Raw genomic sequence first — 27,540 nt, 5'->3', positions numbered from 1 at the left:
TAAAATACCCCAGAAATATTCCATACACAAAAAGCTTATTTCTTTCAAGTTTTGTGCGCAAATTTGTTTGCATTTCTCCTTTGCCAAGATGATCCATCCATCTGGTGTGGCATATCAAGAAACTGATTAACAGCATCATCATAACACAGGTGTGTCCAGTAAAGGTTGTTGATTGAAAGCAGTTTGGAATCGAAGAAATCAGTGGGATCTCACATTTTGCAACATACGCTTTGAAAAAGCATGTGATCAAACGACGCTCCGGACGTCATTGATGAAGTACTTCTGATCCACACAAGGCACGCATAAATGAACCAGTGTTGCCAATTTAGCGACTTTGTCGCTATATTTAGCAAATATTCAGACCCCTCGGCCTCACCCCAGTCCCAAAGCACTCACAGGCGGTCCAGTCCACGCGCAGCAGTCCCTCCCAGCTGCAGTCAGAGCAGGAGACGCATCCAGACTGCAAATAAATCGCGCATGCAAGAAGCCACCGCTGGCTGATCCCGCCCTGGCTTACATTTTAAAAAAACTATTCACCTGAATTAGGGCCAGACTAGTTACCATAATTTTCTCACATTGCCATTGACAGTTTTTTCTACTGTCTCTTTTTGGTCCATTGTATACAAAAAAATAAAAATAAATGTAATGTTTAAAAATGTTCTTGTTTTACTGTGTAATGTTTAAAAATGTTCTTGTTTTACTGTGACTTGTTGTAGGCTCCTAAGTGGACCATAAGGTTAAAAACCAAACCAAATTAAGAAAACTAAACTAAAAAACTAAAAAAATTAAATAAAAACTTAAATAAAAAACGAAGTAACTCCGCCAGAGTGTCTCTTTTGGGTCACTTTTGCCAGTCCCAAGCCCAGATAAAGGAGGAGGGTTGGAATTGTGACCCCCCCCCCAAAAAAAGAATCGACAGAAGAAAGAAAATTTGTAGTTCTAAACATATTTAGGATGTGTTTTACTAACTTTTTGTCTCTCCCACGACGTTATTCCTCTCTCCTACAGCGTCCATCACAATTACATGCACATGGCCAATTATGCAAATTAGGCAATGACGTCATTTAGCAACTTCTGGCGACTTTTAGGACAGCCAATAGCTACTTTCCTTACTGAGGAGTTGGCAACACTGATCAGAACAAGGCATTTACCTGCTTAGTGATTTCGACACATGCCACAGAGCCCTGGTATCCAACATAACATTACTAGGAAACAGCACAACATGGGGAAAGAGTAGTTCCATGAGCTACACACCTAAAACCAAACAAGCCTTCACTGCAAATGTATGCTAGATCAACATGATCTAATAAAATTGGCATCACCCTATGATGAGTGAACAAGAATGCCACCAGTAAGCATGTCATTGAACTGTGAGGCCTACACCATGTCTATCCTATGTGACGATACAATCTGATTGTATTGATTTGTGCAGTAACAATATCCGCTACAAAGGCTATATTATAATGACTATGCATTGCATGGAGAACTCAAGAATGAAGTGACAATGAGCAATTGTTTTATTTGATATTTAACTAGGCAAGCCAGTTAAGAACAAATTCTTATTTGCAATGACGGCCTACACCGGCCAAACCTTAACCCGGACAACGCTGGGCCAATTGTATGCCGTCCTATGGGACTCCCAATCGCAGTCGGTTGGGATACAGCCTGGAATCGAACCAGGGTCTGTAGTGACGCCTCTAGCACTGAGATGCAGTGTCTTACACCGCTGTGTCACTCGGGAGCCATAATAATGATGAATATCTTCAGATAAACAGGCTAAACAGGGATTACACTTGCGTACCAATATAAACAGAACATGTACCCTTGTCCCTGTAGAGGATAGATTTGGATATATCTGTGCACTTCCTGCAAAGTAACATTTGACACAAGACAACATATTGTTTACCCGACAGGCCTAGTGGGTCTAAAAATGCCTCAGTCTATGCCTAAATGTGCATTTACAATGCTCCATCTGGATCTGATAGCTGTAGTTAATTAATTTATATTAACATGGGAGGATGGCTAGACGTGGTAGCATGATGGGGGAATCAAAATGCCGCCAGGCTTATGCGATGTAGTGATGAGAAACAAAAGTAGGCTACAGTGATACTTAAGTGGCAAACATCAGCTGGGCAAGTAGACTGTAGCCGTGCATGTGCTTGACTGAGATGGGAGATGAGAGCTATCCCTGGCAATTGAAATACAGCAGACAATGATGATCTGTCCGAGTGGCCAGGGTCCATCCCTTTCATCAATTTGCGGAAATAATTCTACTTGTTGAATAGCCTACAGTTACCAGCTCAGCAATCATGAATTCTAAAATATGTCATGGATAGTGAACTGAGCTGATCGAAATGAGCAACAATTCCCACTCAGAAATGCCATACAAGCACAGGCTGAAGCCTACACAATTGCCATGATGGCTAAGCATGAATGTGTAAATTATCGAGGCGATGTGGATGAGTTGTCGAAGACTGTTGCTGCAAAATAACAAGTGTGACACAAGGTTTGAGTTGACATATACACTACATGGCCAAAAGTATGTGGACACTTGTATGTATGGACATCGCTTTCTGTTTCCTGCTGAAACAGGAAAGGGCCTTCCCCAAACTGTTGCCACAAAGATGGGAGCACAGAATCATCTAGAATGTCACTGTATGCTGTAGAGTTACGATTCCCTTCACTTGAACTAAGGGGCCTAGCCCAAACCATGAACAACAGCCTCAGACCATTATTCCTCCTCCACCAAACTTTACAGTTGGCGCTATGCATTGGGGCAGATAGTGTTTTCCTGGCATCCGCCAAATCCAGATTCATCTGTCGGACTGCCAGATGGTGAAGCGTGATTCATCACTCCAGAGAACACGTTTCCAATGCTCCAGAGTCCAATAGCGATACGTTTTACATCACTCCAGTCAACGCTTGGCATTGCACATGGTAATCTTAGGCTTGTGTGCTACTGCTCAGCCATGGAAACCCATAATTTACAAACTAAGCATGTGTGTTTATTAAGTCTGCCTGATCAGAGGCAGTAGGGATGACCAGGGATGTTCTGTTGATAAGTGCATGAATTGGACCATTTTCCTGTTCTGCTAAGCATTCAAAATGTAACGAGTACTTTTGTACTGTAGTGTAGAGTATGTAGTGAAGTAAAAGTAAAAGTAGTCAAAAATATAAATAGCAAAGTATAGTACAGATACCTCAAAAAAGTACTTAAGTAGTACTTTAAAGTATTTTTACTTAAGTACTTTACACCACTTTACACCGCAGGCCTTAATGCTCAAATCAGTTTTGTTGTTTTAAATCACTTTTTGGAATACTGACTGTTCAAACAGCAAGTTACCAAATGGGATTTGTGTGTAAAGTGGTGTATTTGTGTGTGTTCAGACAGCAGTCATTTTCTGACATGGCTACGCTAGTTGTCATAGTAACGACTGGTGTGTGTGCAGTGGTGTAGCCTGATTGGTGGTGGTCCTTCTGCTTCCTATCACTCAGAAGTTATGTATCAAGCTAAGGTGACAACAATGCCTGCCATGGACGTTTATCAGTTGCTTTGAATGTTCAAAATCATAGTGTAAGAACACTTTTAAAGCCTAAAGATGACCCAACTTTCAAAACGAGTCCTTTTTGGCTAGCCATGGCAGTCAACTAGCTAGCTAGGTAGCTGTTTAGCTACCTAGCACATTCACTAATTTGTTTGTAAACCAGCTAGTTATCTACCACATGTTCTTGTCAAACAGAGTAGCTAGCAAGCAACAATATATGCCAAATAGCAGTCTAAAAACCACTTGAGGACAAATAAATCAGATTTCACCTTCAGACAAGTCGCATAGCCAGGATTTAGCCAGGACTACGAAGGTGGTTTAAAATGTGGTTTGAAATTTCAGATTCCATTAGCCTTTTGGCTATTCAGACTGCATGAAAAATAACATATTCTAATCAGAAAGGCAAACCAATAGGATTTGAGTCACTTCAAACTGCCAGTGTGAACAAGGCTTTTTTAATCACAAGATAAAACAGGTACTACAATGACTGATTTCCGTCTTAACTTAATTTCAACCAAATTTGTAGTTACTGCTGTTTGGCAATTGTACTGCAGAGTACATATCTGAGTTTATCAATATCAGATTTTTAAAAACTTACTGTGAAGTAAAATCAGAATATTCATCATCATCATAGTACATTACAGTATATATATCATACTTTTCATTTTTCATTTTCATTATGTAGTTCTCAAAATCTGTAGCATAAAAAACAGTCTAAAATCTTTAGGTTTACCAAACAGTTAAGTGATTATCAATTAAGTCATATTAAGTAATAGTACAATGTATTTTAACAAATGAGAAGACAATCATATCAAAAGTAATGAGAGCGTTCCATTGTAAAAGGCAATTATTTTAAATGAACATGTTTTGCAATGTGAAACATATATTTCTAGATGAACCACTAACTAAGTTTGGTAAAAAAGTGACTGTATGATTTTGTGTGTTGTACTGTACTTAGTTAATAAAAAAGGTGTTTGAGTTTTGAAACAACTGCCGTTTGATTATCTGTTTTGAGTTTTGTACTAAGCGTTGTAAAACTGTAACACATACTTGGGAAAATTGCACCAAAGCGATAAAACAAAACTGCCATTCAATTTATGTAATTCAGCATGGCGACCTTCAGAATGGTGATATTCTCACTTCAATGGGCAAATCTGTCTGCACTGGTTCATGGCAACGAGGTCGCGTTAGAAGGACGCCATCTGTCGAAAGTCAATGGCAAATGGCTTTGTCTGGGTTATGCCAAAGGAACTACAGATGAGTTTGCATGGCTCCCTTTCATGTACGGGTTGAAGCAAAATTTGGCCACATAATCTCTGGACAAAGAGTTGACCAAATTAAGAGATGAATAAAGTGTGTTATCTGTGTCAGCAGGCTCAAACCTGAGTGTGTGTTGTGTGTGTTTGGAGAGCAAGTTTAAGGAGTTTCCCAGCAGACAGAAGCACTTGGAAAGCATGAGACCAGCTTGTGAAAACAGTGAGGTATGTGGAGAGAAAGTTGGTCCATGCATCCAGTGGAACTTTTTGAAGGAATTGGCTCACAAGCTGCTCCTTGAGAATATCCTGATAATCAAGAACCAGAGGGTGGAAGCTGAGGTGTAAAGGATATGTAGACAGCTGTCCCTCAAACTGGTGGTTTACAGTATTTAGCTGACCTGGCGAATACATCACCCTCTTGAAAATAGCCACAGAAGTACTGGCGCAAGTAGGCCTGCCGGGTTGTGTAAGAGGGTGTGTGTGGTTCAATGGCAGTAGTAATTACATCTGCCACACTGCATTGATCTGTAATTGTAGGTCAGTAAAACCAGTTAATTTATCTCACTGAGCAAACCCCCCAAAAATGACATAATTTAGAATAACAGAATTTATCACTATATAATATCTGCTAAGTATGTGAGGTGATTGTATACATAAATCATGTTTGATCAAGTCAAATAGGATGGAATGTTTATTTCATCATAAATAAAAACACAAGCATCATATTGTTGTAAAAATCTACTTGGGAGTTTCACAGTGTTGACACAGTCACTTGGAGAATAAAGGATTATTTGTCAGAATGTGCAGTAATCACAGGGAAATATTTACATTCAAAACAGTACGCGTCACGACAACAGAACCTCACTGACAAGGTCTCTGTGGCACTTTTCTACTTAGCTGAGGCATTTAAGAGAGAATACGTATTTAAAGACTACCTTTACACACTTTTCAAAAGGGCTATTATTATTAACAATTATGTTATTATTATAGTTATTCACCACACACACACTGCATGTCTTTGTTTTTCAATGTAACTTTACCAACTTGTAGTCAACAGTAAAATGTTATACATTCAAATTTATAAAACGAGTGCAGTGCACTATTGAAGGACAAGAATGTCCCAAATTAAATAAGTACAATGAAAAACACAGCAGACTTCTCTCTCCCTATTGGTACAATGATTCACAATGAATCACTGCTTTGGTTGAAGCCACATTGATAGATATTTAGTATAGTTAAGGACTGTGAGAGAAAATGTTTGGTATTGTTGAACATCTATTTCACTTATTGACATTCTCTATTATAATCAACTCCAGAAATGACTGAAAGACCAGGAAGTAACATAATGATGAATTCTGCAACAGTTAGTATAATGCCAGGTGTTTCAGAAGGTGAAAGGCTCAAATCTCTTCATTAGATGTGTACTAGAGAGCTCCTCTCAATGGTCGCTTCTGTGACAGCTTGGGCAGCGCATTGAGGGATATCGACATTTTTAGGTAGACAATTTCTTCTTCTTGTACTTCAAGTTTCAAGTTTGAGTGTAGGTAGTTTGAAAATAAACTGAAAAGGCGCATACCAACACCTACTGTGCTGGAGTGTGTAAAGAACAGGTATAAAGTCAAGGTTGGTGATTTACTGCCACCTACAGTTACAGAATGTTTGCTCTGGAGTATAATTCATTGGCTGACTGCCCCTGCTGTCCTGGATGGAATTCTATGATCCTTCCTTAACTCATAGCAAGTCCTACCCAGTTGATGACACCAACATGACGCCCTATGAGGCGCTGCCCATGCTGTCACAGAAGCGGCCATTGAGAGGAGCTCTCTACTACACATCTATGGTATATAATAATAATACAAATAATAAACTTGGTGGGTGCTTACATTTGTCCTATTTCACACAAGTGTGTATTAATTGGGAATGTGTTTTTTTGCATATCCCTGAGACACCTGTGGAGCGTGGGGTCACGGGTCAGGGTCTGCCATTATCAATGGTGACCATGGAGCAATTTGGTGTAAGTGCCTTGCTCAAGGGCACATCAACAGATTTTTCACATTGAGGATTCGAACTAGTAACCTTTCAGTTACTGGCCAAACGCTCTAACCGATAGACTACCTGCCACCCTTATCTTATGATTTTAGTAGTCTAGAAGCAGTCTGACACTAGCTAGCATTATGGGTACTGTAGTTCTTGGAGTATAATTATAATTTTATGGTCATTTAGAAAACACAGTTAACACATATACAGTATTATGTGGCCCACGTGGCAAACCCATAACTCAGTGATGCAAGCACCATGTTCTGAACAACTAAGTCATCAGAACTACAGATATACACATGGGTGTTAAACTTTATCTTAAAGGTCTAATGCAGCCATTTTTATCTCAACATCAAATCATTTCAGGGTAACAATTAAGTACCTTACTGTGATTGTTTTCAATTAAAATGGTAAAAAGGAAACAGAAATAGCTTCTCAGCAAAGAGACTGTCTGTGAGTGGTCTGAGTGGGGAGGGGAAAACAGAAAACTAGCTGTTATTGGCAGAGAGATTTGGAACTCTCTTTCTTATTGGTCTAACTAATTTACCACCTGGTGATGTCAATAGGCAGGCTAAAACTCCATCCCACCACAACAGGCTGACATTTCTGGCAGTCTTTTCAAACAGCTCTTACATGAAAAGGGCATTATTAGGATTTTCACAGTATTATTCCAACCTCATAGTGTGGAAATATATATCAAACACAGGAAATCTAGTTTTGACTGCACTGGACCTTTAAGGCATTTCAAATATAGTGTTTCTTTCTGTATGTGTGTGTGTGTGTGTGTGGGTGGGGAGTTATCATTCCAAAGTTTCAAATTAGTCTGGGCTTTTGTGGTTTGTCTCTACCACCAATCTCTTGAATATTTACCATCAATGAATTGAAATGTATCACGATTAAATACAATCAATGGCAATCCATCAATCAATAGTCATCGTACAGTTGCACGAATCCTGCATGTCTACTTGAATTATCTTTGGTTAACATAAGTTGCCTGGCTGATACCAAAGATCCAGGCCTCTGAGTCTGGGGAGGGAGGCTGTTTGATGTTGTCAGCACGATGTGTCAATAATGAAATGGGCTGTGCTTTTTCTGGTTGGTTCTCATCTGTCTTTCGTACCCAAACACCCACAGGCACAGCCACACACATCCGCCGGGTGCCGCCCCCTTCCGATACAATTGATGGCTTTTCAAACCCCCAGGAAAAAGTTTCAGAGAACCAACCAATGTAGCTGCTCTCTGAGACAACCGGAATATTACTTTCTGAAGACTGTCTTTAGACCAGTGGGGCGCAGTGTGTTGTGTACCACGTGGGTCTGCGCGTCAGCCAGAACATAACACAAGAGGGAGTTTTGTCTAAAGTAGCCAACATAATTTATCTGTACAAGGATAATGTCTCATTTTCATTTTCTCTTCTCATTACAGATATCATAATGACCATCTCAATCAGTGCATCATATAGTATAGTACATTCCAGTATATTCTTGGCAATGTTCTATAGCAAAAGGAAACTGTTATAATCCTAATTGAAAAACTGCACACTAGATTTGTCTTAATTGTCATTTGGAAATGACCCAGCTACAGTCAGACCTACTGATTTCTGTAGCTCCCTTAGTTTGTGAAATTCTATATTACTGTATGTAACCTTTTTCTAACATTTTCCACAAAGCAATGGCAGAAGGAAGACTGAGGGAAAACTAGCGTTGTAGTTTTACAAACAGTTGAACATGACTTGTACAACATTCTGCTGCTTTCATGTACCTTAATAAATGCATGTTACAACATTGGAACATTTGAGCAGAAACACCCTTGCACCCCCCAAGAAAATAAGCCCCAAAAACAGCTGTTTTAGAATGTTGAACGGGGAGACTACTTCCCCTTGAATGTTGTTTGAATGTTATTTTCCTGCCCTGCTCTGTAGCATTACGGAAGAAGAGCAGGTTAGTACCAGTTGGTTCGGCCTACAGTTCTACCATTCTCATCCTCATTGTCTTATGTCAGATAGCGTTAGTTTGGTCTGAACCAGTGTTATGATACTGATGACTTGTCACCACAGATGGTCTGTTAAGGTTTCTACTGTTGTGGCTAGATGGAGTAGGCCTACATCGCCATCTAGTGGGCGTGTTGGAGACAACAGTTGTTGACAACTAGCATTGTAGCGAAGACTAACTCTAACCCTTTTCCTAACCTGCCACGCTAATTCTCCTAACCTGCCACGCTAATTCTCCTAACCTGCTATGTAAACAAACCATCTGTGGTGACAAATCAGCAGTATCACCACCTCGGTTGAGGGACTAACATCGCGTAGGAGTGACGCCACATGTTAGAAGACAGTGGCCAGGATTAAATCCAAGTCGCGTTGTAGAGCAGCGCCCAAGACAGCCAACAATGCGCCTTTTAAAGGTAATTTACGCTTGAGCCAACAATTGCAGCGTTTACCATGAATGCGATCTCTGTGAAATTGCCTTTAAAAAGGCGCACTGTCGGCTGTCTAGTGTGCTTCTCAATAACGCACCTTGGATTAAATCCTGACCAAGGCTTCATTCTTTCTCCTTTCAATCCCCCAGGCCATTGTGAGAGCCCTTCAGGTACACTTCATCCTGTGACAGGGGCCCGTCGTAAGCCTCCATGTAAAGACTGCTAGTGCTACTGCCACTGCTGCCCAGGAAGGTGCCCACGGCCCGACCCTGGCGCGCATGGCCCACCGCGTCGCTGAACACCTTGTTGATCTGCTCCTCAGAAGGCATCCACCAGTCAGGGTTAGAGGCACAGTGCATTCGGATAAACTCTGAGGAGTACAAGTAAATATTTGTTATGATTAGAAAAACAAACTTCACACAATTTGATGTTGCCAACATCTGTTCACCAATCTCTTTAGTAGCATACATGTTGCTGTAGTACCCATCTCTTTAGTAGCATACATGTTGCTGTAGTACCCATCTCTTTAGTAGCATACATGTTGCTGTAGTACCCATCTCTTTAGTAGCATACATGTTGCTGTAGTACCAATCTCTTTAGTAGCATACATGTTGCTGTAGTACCCTCTCTTTAGTAGCATACATGTTGCTGTAGTACCCATCTCTTTAGTAGCATACATGTTGCTGTAGTACCCATCTCTTTAGTAGCATACATGTTGCTGTAGTACCAATCTCTTTAGTAGCATACATGTTGCTGTAGTACCCTCTCTTTAGTAGCATACATGTTGCTGTAGTACCAATCTCTTTAGTAGCATACATGTTGCTGTAGTACCCTCTCTTTAGTAGCATACATGTTGCTGTAGTACCCATCTCTTTAGTAGCATACATGTTGCTGTAGTACCAATCTCTTTAGTAGCATACATGTTGCTGTAGTACCCATCTCTTTAGTAGCATACATGTTGCTGTAGTACCCATCTCTTTAGTAGCATACATGTTGCTGTAGTACCCTCTCTTTAGTAGCATACATGTTGCTGTAGTACCAATCTCTTTAGTAGCATACATGTTGCTGTAGTACCCATCTCTTTAGTAGCATACATGTTGCTGTAGTACCAATCTCTTTAGTAGCATACATGTTGCTGTAGTACCCTCTCTTTAGTAGCATACATGTTGCTGTAGTACCCATCTCTTTAGTAGCATACATGTTGCTGTAGTACCAATCTCTTTAGTAGCATACATGTTGCTGTAGTACCAATCTCTTTAGTAGCATACATGTTGCTGTAGTACCCATCTCTTTAGTAGCATACATGTTGCTGTAGTACCCTCTCTTTAGTAGCATACATGTTGCTGTAGTACCAATCTCTTTAGTAGCATACATGTTGCTGTAGTACCCTCTCTTTAGTAGCATACATGTTGCTGTAGTACCAATCTCTTTAGTAGCATACATGTTGCTGTAGTACCCTCTCTTTAGTAGCATACATGTTGCTGTAGTACCCATCTCTTTAGTAGCATACATGTTGCTGTAGTACCCTCTCTTTAGTAGCATACATGTTGCTGTAGTACCCATCTCTTTAGTAGCATACATGTTGCTGTAGTACCCTCTCTTTAGTAGCATACATGTTGCTGTAGTACCCATCTCTTTAGTAGCATACATGTTGCTGTAGTACCCTCTCTTTAGTAGCATACATGTTGCTGTAGTACCAATCTCTTTAGTAGCATACATGTTGCTGTAGTACCCTCTCTTTAGTAGCATACATGTTGCTGTAGTACCAATCTCTTTAGTAGCATACATGTTGCTGTAGTACCCATCTCTTTAGTAGAGATGCCGCCAGTACCTCTGAGGCAGGTGACTTTGACGGGGTTGAGGGGCCGTCTCTCCGGCCCAGGCTCTCCTGAGTGAACTGAGCGTTTCCTCTTGCCCAGGCCGCACGAGTACTTGAGCTCGTCCGTAGTGAAGACGAAGCGGATCAGGTAGCGCAGCAGCCGCCGGCCATCTTTCTTGGATGAGTTGACTGCCTCGTCCCACTGCTTGTTGGTGATGAAGAGGGGGTAGTTCCCCAGGAGCTGTTTACTGCCCTGAGGAGGGGTACAAAGAAGTGAAGAGGGTGAGAATGACAGGAGGTTGGTGAGGGAAGGACGGCTGATAATAAAGGTTGGAATGGAGTGAACGGAATGGTATAAAACCATGTTTTTGATGTGTTTGACACCATTCCATTTATTCGGTTTCAGCCATTACTATGAACCTGTCCTCCCCTTTTTAAATTGCCACAAGCCACAACTGGTGAGAATGGTACGGCTTAGTTATGAGCTCTGAGTACCCTGCCATAGAGCCACCAGGGTTGGGGCCAATTCCATTTCAGTTCCGCCAATTCAGAAAGTAAACTGAAGTCAACTGAAATTTCTTTTCCATTTTTTCCCTCATTGAAAAGCAATGAAACGAAAAAGTAAAATTGGAATTGGATTACAGTTGATTGACTGAATTGAAATGGAATTGACCCCAACCCTGAGGGGCACTAGCAGGGTATTAAAAAGTGCATTCAAGCTGTCAAAGCATTCAGAAGAAGTGCAGTCATTCATGTGTTTTAACAAGGTTGTTAACTTCATGCTCAATATGTGATGGAGAACTATGATATTTTTAGTTAGTCTAGTTTCTCAAATAAATCGAAAGCATTATTTGTGCTATACACCTGATACCAACAATAACCAATTCCTATTGTTGTAAACCCATTGCCCCATAGAACAAGAAGTTATTGCCAGATTTAACTGCAATGTTGAGGAAAAGGTGGCGGTGGTGTCCATGAACCTTTTCTCCATTGAACAGAACCTATTTTATCTTGTTATGCAACACTGTTGCAAGATGGTATTTTCACATCCTTAATAGAGAAGCTGATTTGAATGGCAGTTTCACATCTTGTGCCACTAGTTTCGGTTTTATCTATAAAGCTGCTGTGCAACTGAGTTGAACATTACTTAAAGTTAGTCAGTGACAACATCCCAAAAAATCTATATATCCACTCCCCTATTTAACTGGGCTTTTAAGTGATTGTTTACTCCAAAATCAAAGTTTGTTAGTCTGTCAGAGAGGAGTCCATGCCCAATGCCATTTGTTGTGTAGGTCTCGCTATATGCTTGATTAAAACATGAATGGGAAAGATAGGCCCCAGTTAATTTCACATTTTAGATGGATCTATATAACAGATTGTGAAACTCTTTCTAAGACTGGACTACTTTTGAGGTCTCAAAATGTCTGACAAACTAAGATGGGGGTGGGGACGACGACGCTTCTCATGCTGAGAAAGCCACCAAGGTGAGTAGGTGATATTTAAGGCCCATTAGAAAGACACAAACTAAGTGAGAGGTCATTCCGTTACATACAGTATGAAAACACATCTTGAAAACACAAACCTCATATAATGTTTTCTGTTCTTCTTCCTGTAGAGATAGAGCGCTCTTTAGATCTAAAAGTTCACCCTGGTGTCTTATTTTGCATCTCTCATGTAACATCTATAATATACACATTGGCCGTGTCCGAATACCCGTACTAAGCTTCTAAATAGTAGACATTTTGAGTATGCAAAAATAGAAAGTTTTATAGTGTGTGAAATTTCAGAAATGTAGTATGCTATATAAAGGATGTCATACTGTACTCACTTTGGCTTTTCTGAAATGAGTATGGCTGGGGTCCTCCCTGCGGCAGGGAGCTGGCTGGATGGAGTTGCATCCCTGGCGGCCTTGGCAGGGGTTGCTCCCCCTCCCCTCCATGGGGGTCGCCCCGCTCCCTGGGTCAACCCCTACCTGGCCCTCTGGAGCTATCTCTCATTCAATTCAATGAAGCCCAGGTAAATGGTTGGAGTGACTAGGACTCTCTTGGAATTCATGATTCACCTGAGAGGGCCCCTGTCGGCCGACTTCTAAATGGCTCCTCGCTCCCCATGTGGATTGGCCTCCATTGGTGGAGGCACTTTCGGAGACGGTTCACCTTTGGTGACTCTAGATAACCTTGAGCCAATCGCGCGCCCTTTGTGGCGGTGACGCTCCAATAGCGTATCTTAAAGTTGCTGCAGTTAAAAAGCCTATAGTTGGATCTCGGGACCGCCTGTCCCAGCCCCTAACTCTTGGTTCCCCCTTGATGCAAGACGGATAAAAGTGAAAGCATTTGCATTTGCCAAGAATGTTTTCATTAATCAAGAACGAAAGTCGGAGGTTCGAAGACGATCAGATACCGTCGTAGTTCCGACCATAAACGATGCCAACTAGCGATCCGGCGGCGTTATTCCCATGACCCGCCGGGCAGCGTCCGGGAAACCAAAGTCTTTGGGTTCTGGGGAACATGGAAAGGATTACGCAATACCCTGGCCATTGTGACCCATGCAATAATTGTATAAAAAGAGTCTACTGACAAGACCACCCGGGAAATGGCCTCAGAACACTTGCAGCACCAGGGCGACCAACCCGGGTCATCAAAACTGGCACCTACGGTGGGCGTTTACGGACGCCATCAGGTTGAGCAAGCAAGATATTCCACAGTCCTATGTTCCGGGGACTCTGGGGGCAAAATTTCCGGAAGATTAGATGCATCAGTCTGGCTAAGCCAGACTTGCAAGTGCAGAATACGCGAAGGAAACACCAGAAACACCTTGCCGGCACTGGCCGATATTACAAACTTGAACGAACCCCGGTCTAGCCATCGGAGAAAACGCCGCTGCCTAGATCTTTCTCAGTCCACAAGCTAGGATCCCCCCAGACGGCCGAATGCCGGCATCAGATAATGGAGATGAGGATGACGTGTTGTCACCGCAGCCAGCTCAGTCTGAATCAATTCTCCTACCCGACCCCACTCCAGCCACGTCTGTTGATTTTGTCAACCCACACCAGACGCGATCAGGACACACAGGTTGAAATATCAAAACGAACTCTGAACTAACTATATTCATTTGGGGACAGGTCGAAAAGCATGAAACATTTATGGCAATTTAGCTAGCTAGCTTGCTGTTGCTAGATAATTTGTCCTGGGATATACACATTGGGTTGTTATTTTACCTGAAATGCACAAGATCCTCTACAGATAAAAGGGTAAACCGAGTTTGTTTCTAGTAATCTCTCCTCCTTTAGGTTTCTTCATCTTCTCTTGATTTTATATGGCGGTTGGCAACCAACTTTAAGGTGCATTACCACCACCAACTGGACTGGAGTGTGGACCTCAGCTCATCTTTGAATCACCAATGTGGGCATATGCTCCTACAAACCAATGAGGAGATAAGAGAGGCAGGACTTGCAGAGCACAAAGCTTCACAAATAGACCTAAGTTCTATTTTAGAGCTTGACTACGCAGACTGTCATTGACGCACGCAAGAAGTGTGGGTGCAATGATTGAATAAAATGTACGTGTACATTTATTTTGCAACGTTTTCACAAGCAACGCGGGCGGTGTGGTCAGCATGTAAGACCCTTCATAGCTTGGTGAAAGTTCTATAGAAGTGTAGCTCTTGTGGGGGAACCGGTATCAGTCATCATGCAAACATTTGGCATGTAAACATTTCCCAAAAAGCTTTGGTTTTGGGATCAGCCTCTCCCAGCATAAGCCTTTTATTGCCAGCAAAAGTCTGAGGAAGCAAGAGCGAACAATGGAAAACAGAACGGAAGGAAAACTACCAACGATGGCTGGACAGAGTGGAAAGAGTATAAACTATTCAAGAGTCACAAATCCATCTATAGCATGGTTGTGATTGGCCGACTGGGAAGGATTCGAGAGCAGGTGAGGTATAAATAAAGAGCCCTGAGAAAGGCAGCGACTTGAAACAATGTTCCTGAGGAAGCCCATGTTGTGAATGATGAATTATGTCTGTCCCAGGTGAACCACCACCCTCAGTACACGAGCTGCGGTCGAGGCCAACATGGGCGTGGATGGAGATTTCGAAATCGGGGCCATCACATTATCTTTAAGGGGTGTGGATCAGAATCCTGCACTGATCGAGTCTTCGGCACTGGAAATAGAGAAGTTGCTGGGCAAAGTTGCTTGAGGAACCGTTAGGCAGAGCGATACAGCGGGAAGCAGGCCTATGAGCGGGAATAAGAGATGGAAAGAAAAGAGGGCTGACTTCCGTCAGCAACAGTTGTTATTTGACAAAGACCAGTCAAAGACCGGCCCTAATCTTAGATGGAGAGGTGTTCGGTTCGTGTGCCATCCCTATGACAGAACTCACTCTGGCCTTTGCCGACCGATGGCGGGCCACAAAGCCGTTCAACGGGCTGGGCCAATTCCACGCGGAAGGAGGAGCTGACAACATCTGATCTCAGCATCTGATCTCAGCAGCGGAGGTCCCGATGGAGTCACCAGAGAAACTGTTAAGTTGGGACCCCAGAGGACAGAAGTTGGCTCGCTTGTTCTTGATGTGGCTAGTGTCAGGGGCCCTATCGTTGACCTTCAAAGAGTGCCGCACTACATTGATACCAAAAACGTCCGACCCAGTGGAACGGGGACAGATCAGAGGGTGGCAGCCTATCACCATCGGAATCCATAGCCGCACGGCTCTTCTCTAGGATTATTACAGCCAGGTTGGTGCGTGCCTGCCCAAGTCTGTGACAAAGGGGCTTCATATCTGCCCCGGGGGGTGTTCTGAAAATTGTATGTCACTCCAGGGGCTCATCAAACAGAGTAAAAAACAATGTACACCTCTAGCCGTGGTACTTGTGGACTTTGTGAAGGCTTTTGACTTGGCATTGCATGAGCACCTTCTGGGTGTTCTTGGGCAAAGGGGCCTTGACCGGCACATCATTGAGTTGATCGGGAGCATCTATGAGAACAGCGTAACAAGGGTCATTCTCGATGGAGTGAAATCCTTGATGATTGACATGTTGGTCTGGGTTAAGCAATACGATCCAAGGTCGCAGCTGCTGTTCAATCCAGACACTCGAACGCCAGGGCTCTGGGGTCGGGCCGGAAAGCCGCCAGACTACCACTTTAGTGTTTGCCGATGACTTGGTACTGTTGAACAGCTCGGTGAAAGGTATGGGAAAAAACATGGCAATTCTGGAACAATATTGCCAACTGACGGAGTTGAGAGTTCAACCCAAAAAGTGCCGCAGATTCTTAATTGAGAAAGGTGGTAATGACAAGGGCCAGTCCTCATTCAAGGTTAATGACTGTTTATCCTGGAAACTGATTGGAGAGGACTTGCACTTAATTGGGCCCGAGGAATCCTAAAAATATCTCGGAATGCAAGTGACCCCTGGGCAGGCATTATTAAACCGGAACTGATCGGGCTACTTCGTGACTGGATATGCAAGATTGGATGGGCGGCGCTAAAACCTTCTCAGAAGGTCAAGATGTTGAACTCTTTCGCTGTCCCGAGGCTAATCTACAGAGCTGACCACAGCAACCTAAAGGCGGTCGACCTGACCAAAATAGATGGAATGATAAGAACCGCTGTGAAAGAATGGCTCCCCCACCCACAAGCACATGTAATGGGTTGCTCTATGTGAAACACCGATACGGGGGCCTAGGTATCGTGAAGCTGGCCCCCCAGATTCCATTGATCCAGGCCAGAAGGATCCACCGGCAGTGGCTCTCGGCAGATGAGGGAATATGGCTGCAAGCCGGTAAGAGCGACACAAAGATGCCCTCCCTCGACAACAACACAACTGGCTTAGTGACACTGCATTTCCCAATACCGTGTGATTGGAGGCAGGAAGAAATGTGAAAATGGATATGCCTCGCAACTCAAGGTGTGGGGACGCAGGCCTTTGGCAGTGATAAGATCAGCAAAACTAGGCTTACCTCAGTGGGATTCGGCCAGTATAACAATGGACTGAAGTTGAGGCAAATGTCTATCCTACTCGGGAGATGTTCAAAAGGGGAAGGCCGGAGAAGGATTCCTCTTGGAGGCACTTTCCAGCCCTGTATGAATCTTGCTGACATATACCGGGTCGATGCCAGTTGATCCAAGAAGCCCGCATAAATAGGCACAACAGGGTGTGTGACCTATCAGTAACGGAAGCCGAAAGCAACGGATGGAACGTTATCAAGGAGATGCATATCTCCACGCTGGATGGGAGACTAAGGAAACCAGACTTGATATTCGTGAAAAATGGTGCAGCTTTGGTGGTTGACGTTACAGTGCGATACGAAGACGCCGTTGACACCGTCGAGGTGGCTAGATCTGAAAAGATTGCATACTACATCACTGTTGCTGCATCAATCATTAACAAGCCGCTGGGAGTCGATAGGGTCACCTTGTTTGGCTTCCCGAGAGGGGCCCTGGGCAAGTGGCCTACTCCTAACGATCAAGTATTGCAAGCCATGGGACTCTCGGTCTCGAAGGGCGGACTTCGCAAAGCTGGAAAACAAAGAGTCCTGCTCTACTCCGTAGATCTGCTGAGAGATGTCAACGGTGCAGATCGGCTCGACGAAGAGGCACAGAGTGATGAAGGTGTTTAAACCACATCAGGCCAAGTGGGTCTGATATTCCTCCCTACTCCATAGAACGAAAACCCTAACCGGGGTCGGGAGTCCACTTAGGTGGCCGTCAGAGCATGGTGGAATACAAGGGTTGGCCGGGACAAGATCCGATAATAAGGGTAACTGACCTGGGCTATGTGTCCATTGGTGATTAACATGGGTAACTGGGATCCCGAGACTGTTTTAACAGAGTTGGTCCCCGTTAAGATATAGTACCTTGATACTTAAACTATTTCCACTCTTCATCTCCCCCATTATTCATGATCAATCTGTATAATCATCAACTTGATTTAGCCAAATATAGGATATATTTATTATATTAAATATTATGTCATTCATTGAAGGAGGTTATCTAGCAAGCTTAGCAACTTTGTTCATTTTACTTTTGTTGGACTGCCATTACAAAGTTGTATGATTCGAAGACGCTATACGCGGGGTGCACTCCGTGCGTCCTTAGCATGCTCTGTGTCCAGTTAGCCTACTGCTGAAATGCTCTGAATTAATTGAGGAACATTATGAACGGCCTGTTTTGCTATTCAAAACAATGTTGTTGGCGATCAAAGATAGTTCCTCTAGGCCTCCCGGGTGGCGCAGTGGTCTAGAGCACTGCTTCGCAGTGCTAGCTGCGCCACCAGTCTCTGGGTTCGCGCCCAGGCTCTGTCGCAGCCGGCCGCGACCGGGAGGTCCGTGGGGCGACATACAATTGGCTTAGCGTCGTCCGGGTTAGGGAGGGTTTGGCCGGTAGGGATATCCTTGTCTCATCGCGCTCCAGCGACTCCTGTGGCGGGCCGGGCGCAGTGCGCGCTAACCGAGGGGGGCGGGTGCACGGTGTTTCCTCCGACACATTGGTGCGGCTGGCTTCCGGGTTGGAGGCGCGCTGTGTTAAGAAGCAGTGCGGCTTGGTTGGGTTGTGCTTCGGAGGACGCATGGCTTTCGACCTTCATCTCTCCCGAGCCCGTACGGGAGTTGTAGCGATGAGACAAGATAGTAATTACTAGCGATTGGATACCACGAAAATTGGGGAGAAAAGGGGATAAAAAAATAAATAATAATAAAATAAAAAAAGATAGTTCCTCTATCATTACTGAATATCAGTTTAATTTGCCCTGAAATCCTTACATAGTGACACTGCCAAGCTGACAAGGTGGCGCAGCGACAATCTTATTTGGGGAGAACCCTGGCATAGTGACCATATCTTGGTTTAACACGCTTTAAATGGGAACTTCTGATTTTTGCCATATTTCCCGGACACTCTGGATAAATATGAATTCTTCTCGGTATTGAAACTGGAAAATATGAATCCTTCCATGGAACAGAGTCCTGCATGGGTAAACGGCTAGGTTGAACTCACTTGGCCCCTGGATCAGCCTAAATGTATGTCAAAGTGAAGAAATTCTAAGTGTAGCTGTGGGACCGGTCTAGCCCAATAAATATCAAAGGAAAGAGGGGACTCAGAGGACCATGCACAACGAAGGAAGTAAACACTGGATGACACGATAAGTGCCGTCCTCTCGCAACACACATCCCCCCCATACTCACACACATACGCACACACACACAGTACGGTAACAAGTATCACAAACACACTCACAATGGCAAAACACACAGTCTTACACTTTCATATGTTGGCCGAGGGCGCTACTATCCGATTCCTAGCCAAATAACCCCTCTTGTGTTGCCTTAGGTGTTTTCAAGTGCCGGACAGAAACAAGCAGTGAAAATAATACTGATTACCGCTCACCCCAGCTGAAGCACGCAGGTTAGTAGTCAGCCATTGGCTCTCTCATCTCCAGGTAAGTAATGCGTAGCACATTGATGACTAGATAGGGCGACTGACAGCCAGTCTGTAAGCCAGAAAAGGATCAGAACTACACTGACATGTGGCTAAACCGAATGACAAGCCTCATTTCGCCAGTGTTCCTCATCTCAAAGTGAAGAAATTCAATGAAGCGGGTAAACGGTGGGCAACTTTGAGCCTCTTTAGGTAGCCAACTAGTTACCAGATACACGGCTGGACCCCAAGCCCACTCCCGAGAGCCCCTGGCCATTGACTCCCTGTCAAAATAAAGGTTAAATAAATAAAATAAAAAATATAAGTGGACGCGCTCTACCAAAATGATCGAATGGCGGGAAACATCGCAATTGCACATTAGATGATGCATTCTAAGAATGGATGAGCTTAGTATGTTGATATTTGTACGTACTGCATTCGTTTTTTACTGAACAATGCGTTCTAAATATAGTATGTAGTACAATTAATACACAGTAAGCAGTAGGCAAGACAGATTTCAGACACGGCCAGTATGACTAGTGATAAAACATATAAAAAGGTACAGTACAGTACCTGACAGAAACTGGAACAGACCAAGAGTATTTCTTTCTAGAAAGACACGGTCTGTGTTTTGAGACAAACTGATTTCTTGCCTCTGTTAGTTGTTCCTCTGCCATGGGCTGTATAAACTGGTCATGGTGCTGGAGAACAGTCTTGAAGAAGTCCAGCACATTCTGGCAGGGAGCTGGAAGGAGATCAGGGTTATAAAAGCCATCAAAAAGATTTGAGTGAAGCCACAGCAAGAATGTAATATATAAATCGAGTCTGGGGTGTCTAACTCTAAGTCGCTCTAGATAAGAGCATCTGCTTAATGACTAAAATGTCAAATACAGCCCACCCCCAAAATGATTGGGACAGTGACACGTTTTGGCTCTGTACTCCAGCACTTTTTAAATGATACAATGACTATTGTACTATACAATGACTATTGACTATTGAGGTTAAAGTGCAGACTGTCAGCTTAAATGTGAGGGTATTTTGATACATATCAGGTAAACCATTTAGAAATTACAACAGTTTTTGTACAAAGTCCCCCTATTTTAGGGGACCAAAGGTATTGGGACAAATTCACTTCACTCAAACTTTTCACTCCAGTTTCTTATTTTATTTATTGACTCTTTATTTAACTATGCAAGTCAGTTAAGAACAAATTATTATTTACAATGATGGCCTACCCCGGCCAAACCCTAACCCGGACGACACTGGGCCGAATGTGCGCCGCCCTATGGGACTCCCAGAAAAGTGCTGGAGTACAGAACCAAAACAACAACAACAAAACATTCCAGAGGGCACTGTAAATCTTGAACTTGACATAAAAAGTTAGGTACTACACCACATGGTTACCCCCCTCATTTGGCATTGTGATATGCTATGTCGAGTCAGAGGGTAAAGACCCAAATCCACGGAGTTGTCTTGGGCAGCAAAATTAGCACATCGTCTCACTTGAGGCATTTACGGGTGACAGCCTTCTATCGTATCCACATACCAAGTCACAATCTCACATGAATCTGCATAAACTGTTGAAATTGCCATTACTGGGTTCTATGATCCTGAAACCCCGGTACTGTACCTGGTATGTTGTCCATCTTGTTGCGCAGCTCTTCGTTCTCCTGCTGCAGACACAGCACCTCCTGCTCCAGCTCCACACAGCGAGGGCAGCAGCTCTCCTCCTCCTCCTCCTCTTCCTCCTCCGGCAGGGTGGACGAGGGGTGGCCATACGAATCCGAGGGGGCCGGGGAGTTCCAGCCCCCCAGGTTGTGGCCCGGCGACCCCCCAGACTCGGGCTCAGCTGGTGGGCATCGCTCTCCCTCGAGGCCCGGGCCCGGCTGCTGGTTCCCGGTGAGCAGATAGCTCTGGAGGGACTCAGTGAAGATGCGCAGGAAGGCGGATGTTTGTTGTTGGCTCCAGTGGCTGTGCTGGGCTTCGTCATCAGGGTCGACGGTGGCGCTCTCGTCAAGACGTGGCGTGCCCAGGGTGGGGTAATGACCCCCCTGACCCGCGACTGGCCTTGACTCCCCCCCAGGTCCAGAGAGGCAGCTGTCCTCCTGCTTGATGTGGGAGGAGGGCAGAGGAGCTTGAGGCTCCACAAACCGGCCGTTGTTGTTGAGAAGAGTGAGGACCCGGCTACACTGCTGTGCGAAGGCATCCAAGATGAGACGGTTTTCTAGAGGAACAGAGAGCGAGTAGATAAAGAACGCAAAGGCGTTCCCTATGACATGCAAGCCAACCAGCATATTTTGGTGTCAACTTTTGGGCGTCAACACATTTCTACATTTCCACAGTCCTTGATTACTTGGCGTTGAATTGATAGCATGGATTTTAAAAAACACAGAAGAGCGTGGACTAGATTGGTTGCTCATAATACTACAGTAGGATTGCTTCAGTCTTATCTCTTTCTCAGTCACCTCTACTTGACTCTCAAATTCTATATAAAGGTGTTGGAGTTTCTGCTTCGCTGCTCTTGCTTCCTCCCCTCACCACCCTCACTCCCTCTATTTAGCTCTTCCTCTTTTTCTACAAGAGTCATATTGTCACGATCGTCATAATAAGCGGACCAAGGCGCAGCGGGATATGAGGACATCTTCTTTTATTAAAGATGACGAAACACGAAACAAACACTTTTACAAAACACGACCGTGAAGCTACAAACATAAGTGCATACACAAGCTACAAACGTTCAACATAGACAATTACCCACAAACACCTAAAGCCTATGGCTGCCTTAAATATGGCTCCCAATCAGAGACAACAATAAACAGCTGTCTCTGATTGAGAACCAAATCAGGCAACCATATACTTTCCTAAACACCTACACTGAACACTACCCCATACCTACTACAAAACCCCCTAAACAATACACACACCCTAAACTAGACAAAACACACAAACATCCCCCATGTCACACCCTGACCTAACTAAACTAATAAAGAAAATCAATATAACAGAGGCCAGGGTGTGACACATATTTTACCCGAGTACAGGTTCCCTTCATTCAATGGCACTCTTGTACAAGGAAGCTGGTTGAGTCAGATGTCAATATCTAGGCCTACACTAGTCCTTCCCTTGCCATTGTTGCCTGTGCTTGCTCTTTGGGTGTTACAGGCTTTGGTTGCAGTTGAGCACTTTTTGACAAATGCATTTGATTTGATGATATTTGATTCCCCCCCCCCCCCCCCCCCCCCCTCCTCCTCTTGATCTTAAATAATCACCCAAGCCAAACAAATGGGTTTATGATGCTAGTGAGCTATAATATCATCCATAACAGCTCATAAAAGCAGCTCTCCCTGTGTCCTTCTCCCAGCAGTCTCAGCACATCGGAATGAGATGATCTCGCACATCTCCCCTCTAATGATTACGAATGTGTTGCCTTCACACACAAAGAGACAAGGCAGGTAATTATGAGCGCAGACAGCTACCCACGGCGCCCTCGCTGCAACTGGGCGGGAGGCACGGCACTCTGGCAGCCGCTGAGACGTGTCTATCGGCCTGGCGCAGATGTGTCGCATTTATTAATATGCGTGCCGTCTTTGTTTACCCGCCAAGATGTATCTGATATCATCCCCCTGTGCCTCCGTCCCTCCCTCCCACCCGTCCCTCTTCTCTTGCTCCCTGGTACTGTGCACGGGGAGACAGCCTCATAAAATGTCATTAAATACAACATGCTCCGCGGAGGGAAATTTATGAGCACCATTTATTTTAATCACAACTCTTTGGAAAAGCTTTTAAATGCAATTTGCTTTATTGTGTGTGGATCTCAGGGCTGGCGTCCATGGGTTCCTCCTTCTGTCTGTGGGATGCATAATGGGAAAGAAACACCACCTCTGTCTGACTGTCATCTCCAGGGAAATGTGCTCTTATCATTGGAATCATTAAATCACATGAATACTTAGTTGTATTGGCTAGCTTTTGTCATATGGTTAACAAAATATATACCCTTTTTGTACTATTGCGCCAAACTGACCCAAACGTGCTTGCTCGATTATTTTCTTTACGCGCTGTTCTTTTCAGCATAATTACAACAGCTTGGTTTAGGTCAACTCGGTTTGGCTCAGTGGAGTGAAAAGTCCTATACTGTATCGAATGCAGATACCTAATAACTGTGTAAAACTGGGCTTTGAATTGGGTTTTAAAGACAAAAATGGAAGTCCCAGTACCATAGGAGCAGGTTAGTTATAACGTAGTGTTTGTTCAGGGAAGCCTATAGGCCTACCATAGAGCATGAGGCGAGGGGCCTCTATGAGGCCTGTACGTTGTCACTACCCTGGATAATGGCATGAGGCGAGGGGCCTGTATGAGGCCAGTACGTTGTCACTACCCTGGATAATGGCATGAGGCGAGGGGCCTGTATGAGGCCTGTACGTTGTCACTACCCTGGATAATGGCATGAGGCGAGGGGCCTGTATGAGGCCTGTACGTTGTCACTACCCTGGATAATGGCATGAGGCGAGGGGCCTGTATGAGGCCTGTACGTTGTCACTACCCTGGATAATGGCATGAGGCGAGGGGCCTGTATGAGGCCTGTACGTTGTCACTACCCTGGATAATGGCATGAGGCGACATTACAAGTATTATACCTATTTGGCTTAATGCTACACCACAGTGCTAATACATTAGACAGTATAAGCTAGATAGTGCTGTGTCAGCGTAACAACAATCTCAGAATACTGATGCTCAACCTCCCCTGCTAGTGGAGTGATAAGGATATCTATATCTGTGGGGGAAATATGATATCTGTTTAATTTAGTAACAAAACTGCTTCCGGCTCTAGTTAAAGGTAGTGCACTATAATAGGGATACGGTGCCAATTGGGATGCAGATCAATGTTCCAATAGAAATAGAAATGTAGTGTATTTCTATGCTTACTCTTCCTTTGAGAAACCAGTTTGCCTGTTTTTGCTCAAAAGCAGTGCACATCATTACAATGGATATTTCTGAAGAAAACATTTCACACAGACATAAACACAAACACACTTCAACAACTGCACAACCCTATCACTCATTTGTGCACACACAGACCCTTTAGTGGGCCTACTCAGTCATGGCTGCTTATTTTCAGTAGTACATAATATCTATCACAGGAAATTATGGAGATATGGGAGGATCAAATCAAATTTTGTCACACGCGACCAATACAACAGATGTAGACCTTACCGTGCTTACAACAAGCCCTTAACAACAATGTAGTTTTTATAAAATAAGAGTTAAGAAAATATTTACTAAATAAACTAAAGTTTAAAAAAAGTAACACAATAAAATAACAATAACAAGGCTATATATACAGGGGGTACTGGTACAGCGTCAATGTGCGGGGGTACAGGTTAGTCGAGGTAATATGTACATGTAGGTAGGGGTATCCATTGATAATAAACAGCGAGTAGCAGCAGTGTAAAGTGGATTCACCTGGTTAGTCTAGGACATGGTAAGACAGGTGTTCCTAATGTTTTGTACACTTAGTGTATAGTTACCACTCTCTGCTGGCCTGATCTGCCATTATGGTTTAATTTGTTGTTCTATGACTATTTTATTAGGCTATCTGTATTATTTTAGCCTATAATACCTAAAATAGGCCTAGGCCCTACTTGTGGTGAATCAATCATTTTCTTTGTGCAAAATACAAAAAAACTTAACCAAAAACTGTTGTTTGTCAACAAATTTGTGTCATATTGAGTCAACCATGCAAATAGCCTACCTAGTAAGGTCTGGATATGGCTAAAGATTTACAGCATATTTTAAAACGTGTGCTTTATTACACTCTAGAAAAAAAGCTGTCCCCATAGGAGAACCCTTTGAAGAACCATTTTTTGTTCCAGGTAATACACTTTTGGTTCCAGGTAGAACCCTATTGGGCTCCAATAGAACCCAAAAGAGTTATACCTGGAACCAAAAAGAGTTATACCTGGAACTCAAAAAAATCCGATGAGGACAGCCGAATAAGCTTTTTGGGACCCTTTTTTCTGTGCTGGAAAGGATTGTAATACTAACCACAGAATGTATTTCTAACAGTGGTTGCATTGCATTTACGCGCACAGGCAACAGGCCTAGACATCCTCTAGTCTAGTCCAACACCTAATTCCTAAAATAAAGGCTAAACTTTTCCTAATTTCACTTTCTCAACAAGTTTGAAAACATACCTGAGCTTATCCCGTAAGTGCAGTCGGGAGATTCGTGGTTGAGCGCGGCTTTTCCAGGCGAATACGTGGGGTCCTGGCGCACCGCGGTGCCGCTGCCGACCCTCCCCTGGAAGCCAAGTGATGCTGCCGCCACACTCCCCACTGTTGCTGAGGTAGATGTCGCGGCTCTACTGCTGGGCCTGTTATCGCATGGAAAACGCTGTTGCTGCTGCAGCTGCGGTGTCGCGAGATACTGGCTGCTGCTGCTGATGGTGAGGGAGGTTTGGTGGAGCTGCTGCCGCTGTTGCTGATACTGTTGTTGATACGGATGGTGGTGATTGAGATTATGATTGTAGTGATGACCGCCTCCGTCTCCCAGCAGCGGGATATCGACCATTGTGGGTCTGTCGAACCGCGCCTTCCCCACCAACCGCTTGTTTGGGAAGGTCTTGAGGCTGCTGTATGGACCCCGCTGCTGACTGCACATCTTTGGGGCGCAGAGACCCTCGTCGGCAGGTTGCATTTCCCCCTCCATCACTGCAAGTTTCAACACGCAGTGGTGACTCGAGCTCGCTCTTGTCGCGTCCTTGTCTGGTGACTGGTTATTTTTTTCGTCACCGTCTCGCTGTCTGGCTCAGTTTCCCCCCCAGTAGTGCACTTTAATATTCAGAGGGTGGGCTAATTTACTGACAAGACACAGCTCCAATCCCCAGACGGGGGCGCCGCGTTAAAAAGTGATTGTGCCAAGAGGGAAATACAGGCGCGATCTGCACACCTCGCTGTCTGTACATTGTGTCTCTAATCGTCTACATGAGCATACAGTTTTAAAGCAAAATTATATCGATGAAACTATAGCGGCCATTTTGCCTCTGAGGACAAGCTGGGTGAAGAGAGAATATGCTACCCCTTCACTATGACAACGGCCTCAAATAAGTGTGTCTCTAAAAATGACAGCTAAAATGAATAGGATAGCCTAATTGGGTTGTGTTTGGCTTTTGGAATGTTTGAAATAACCTACATGAGACCAAACATGGCATGATTGTGTACCTTTACATGTACACCAATATTTCGATATTAAAGTGATTATGGCAGAAGGCCGAGTATGGCATTAGTCATGTAAACCCTTTACTCTGTTTATTTTAATCGCCGTAAGGTCATAATCGAAGTAAGCATACGCCGATTAAAACACCTGGTTTTCTGAGCAATCTTTCTAATTATTAAGACATGTAAACAGCTTAAATCGGCGTTCCAGCGGTTTATTTGATCTGCGCATGTGCCAGCACCGGGTAGCGCAAGCCTCCCTATGCGCAAGTGAGGTGAGTTCAGAAAAACTAAATTTGGGTCTTATAAGTAGTTTTCACATACAATCGGTGGTGGAAAAAGTACCCAATAGTCATACTTGAGTAAAAGTAAAGATACCTTAATAGAAAATGACTCAAGAAAACGTGAAAGTCACCCAGTAAAATACTACCTGAGTAAAAGTCTGAAAGTATTTGGTTTAAAATATACTTAAATATCAATAGTAAATGTAATTGCCCAAATATACTTAAGTATCAAAGTAAAAGTATAAATCATTTCAAATTCCTTGCAAACCAGACAGCACAATTATTATTATTATTTTTTTTACATTTTCGGATAGCCAGGGGCACTCCAAAACTCAGACATAATTTACAAACGAAGCATTCGTGTTTCGTGACTCAACCAGATCAGAAGCAGTAGGGATGAACAGGGATGTTCTCTTCATAAGTGCGTGAATTGGACAATTTTCCTCTCCTGCTAAGTATTCAAAATGTAACGAGTACTTTTGAGTGTCAGGGAAAATGTATGGAGTAAAAAGTACATTATTTTAATTAGGAATGTAGTCCATAAAATGTTTAATAATTCACTAA

General features: G+C 43.7%; 1 protein-coding gene across 2 annotated transcripts; it reads right to left on the bottom strand.

The window, feature by feature from the left end:
* Positions 1-5,474: 5,474 nt before the first annotated feature.
* On the bottom strand, positions 5,475-26,545 carry LOC129858174 (BEN domain-containing protein 4). Of its 2 annotated transcripts, XM_055927196.1 has the most exons (6): positions 25,673-26,544; positions 21,112-21,705; positions 20,135-20,226; positions 12,658-12,684; positions 11,088-11,328; positions 5,475-9,626 (listed from the first exon to the last, which is right to left on the bottom strand). In XM_055927196.1, the coding sequence occupies exons 1-6, from the start codon at positions 26,184-26,186 to the stop codon at positions 9,394-9,396; spliced, it is 1,701 nt and encodes a 566-aa protein (XP_055783171.1). In that variant the 5' UTR covers positions 26,187-26,544; the 3' UTR covers positions 5,475-9,393. The 2 variants fall into 2 exon arrangements, with proteins under 2 accessions (XP_055783171.1, XP_055783172.1); XM_055927197.1 differs by lacking the exon at positions 12,658-12,684 and having other exon boundaries at positions 25,673-26,545.
* Positions 26,546-27,540: the final 995 nt, after the last annotated feature.

Source organism: Salvelinus fontinalis, chromosome 6, assembly GCF_029448725.1.
Source record: "Salvelinus fontinalis isolate EN_2023a chromosome 6, ASM2944872v1, whole genome shotgun sequence".
Classification (NCBI taxonomy): Eukaryota; Metazoa; Chordata; class Actinopteri; order Salmoniformes; family Salmonidae; genus Salvelinus; species Salvelinus fontinalis.
The sequence above is the reverse complement of the archived record's forward strand: the minus strand, read 5'-3'. Positions and strand labels throughout refer to the sequence as shown.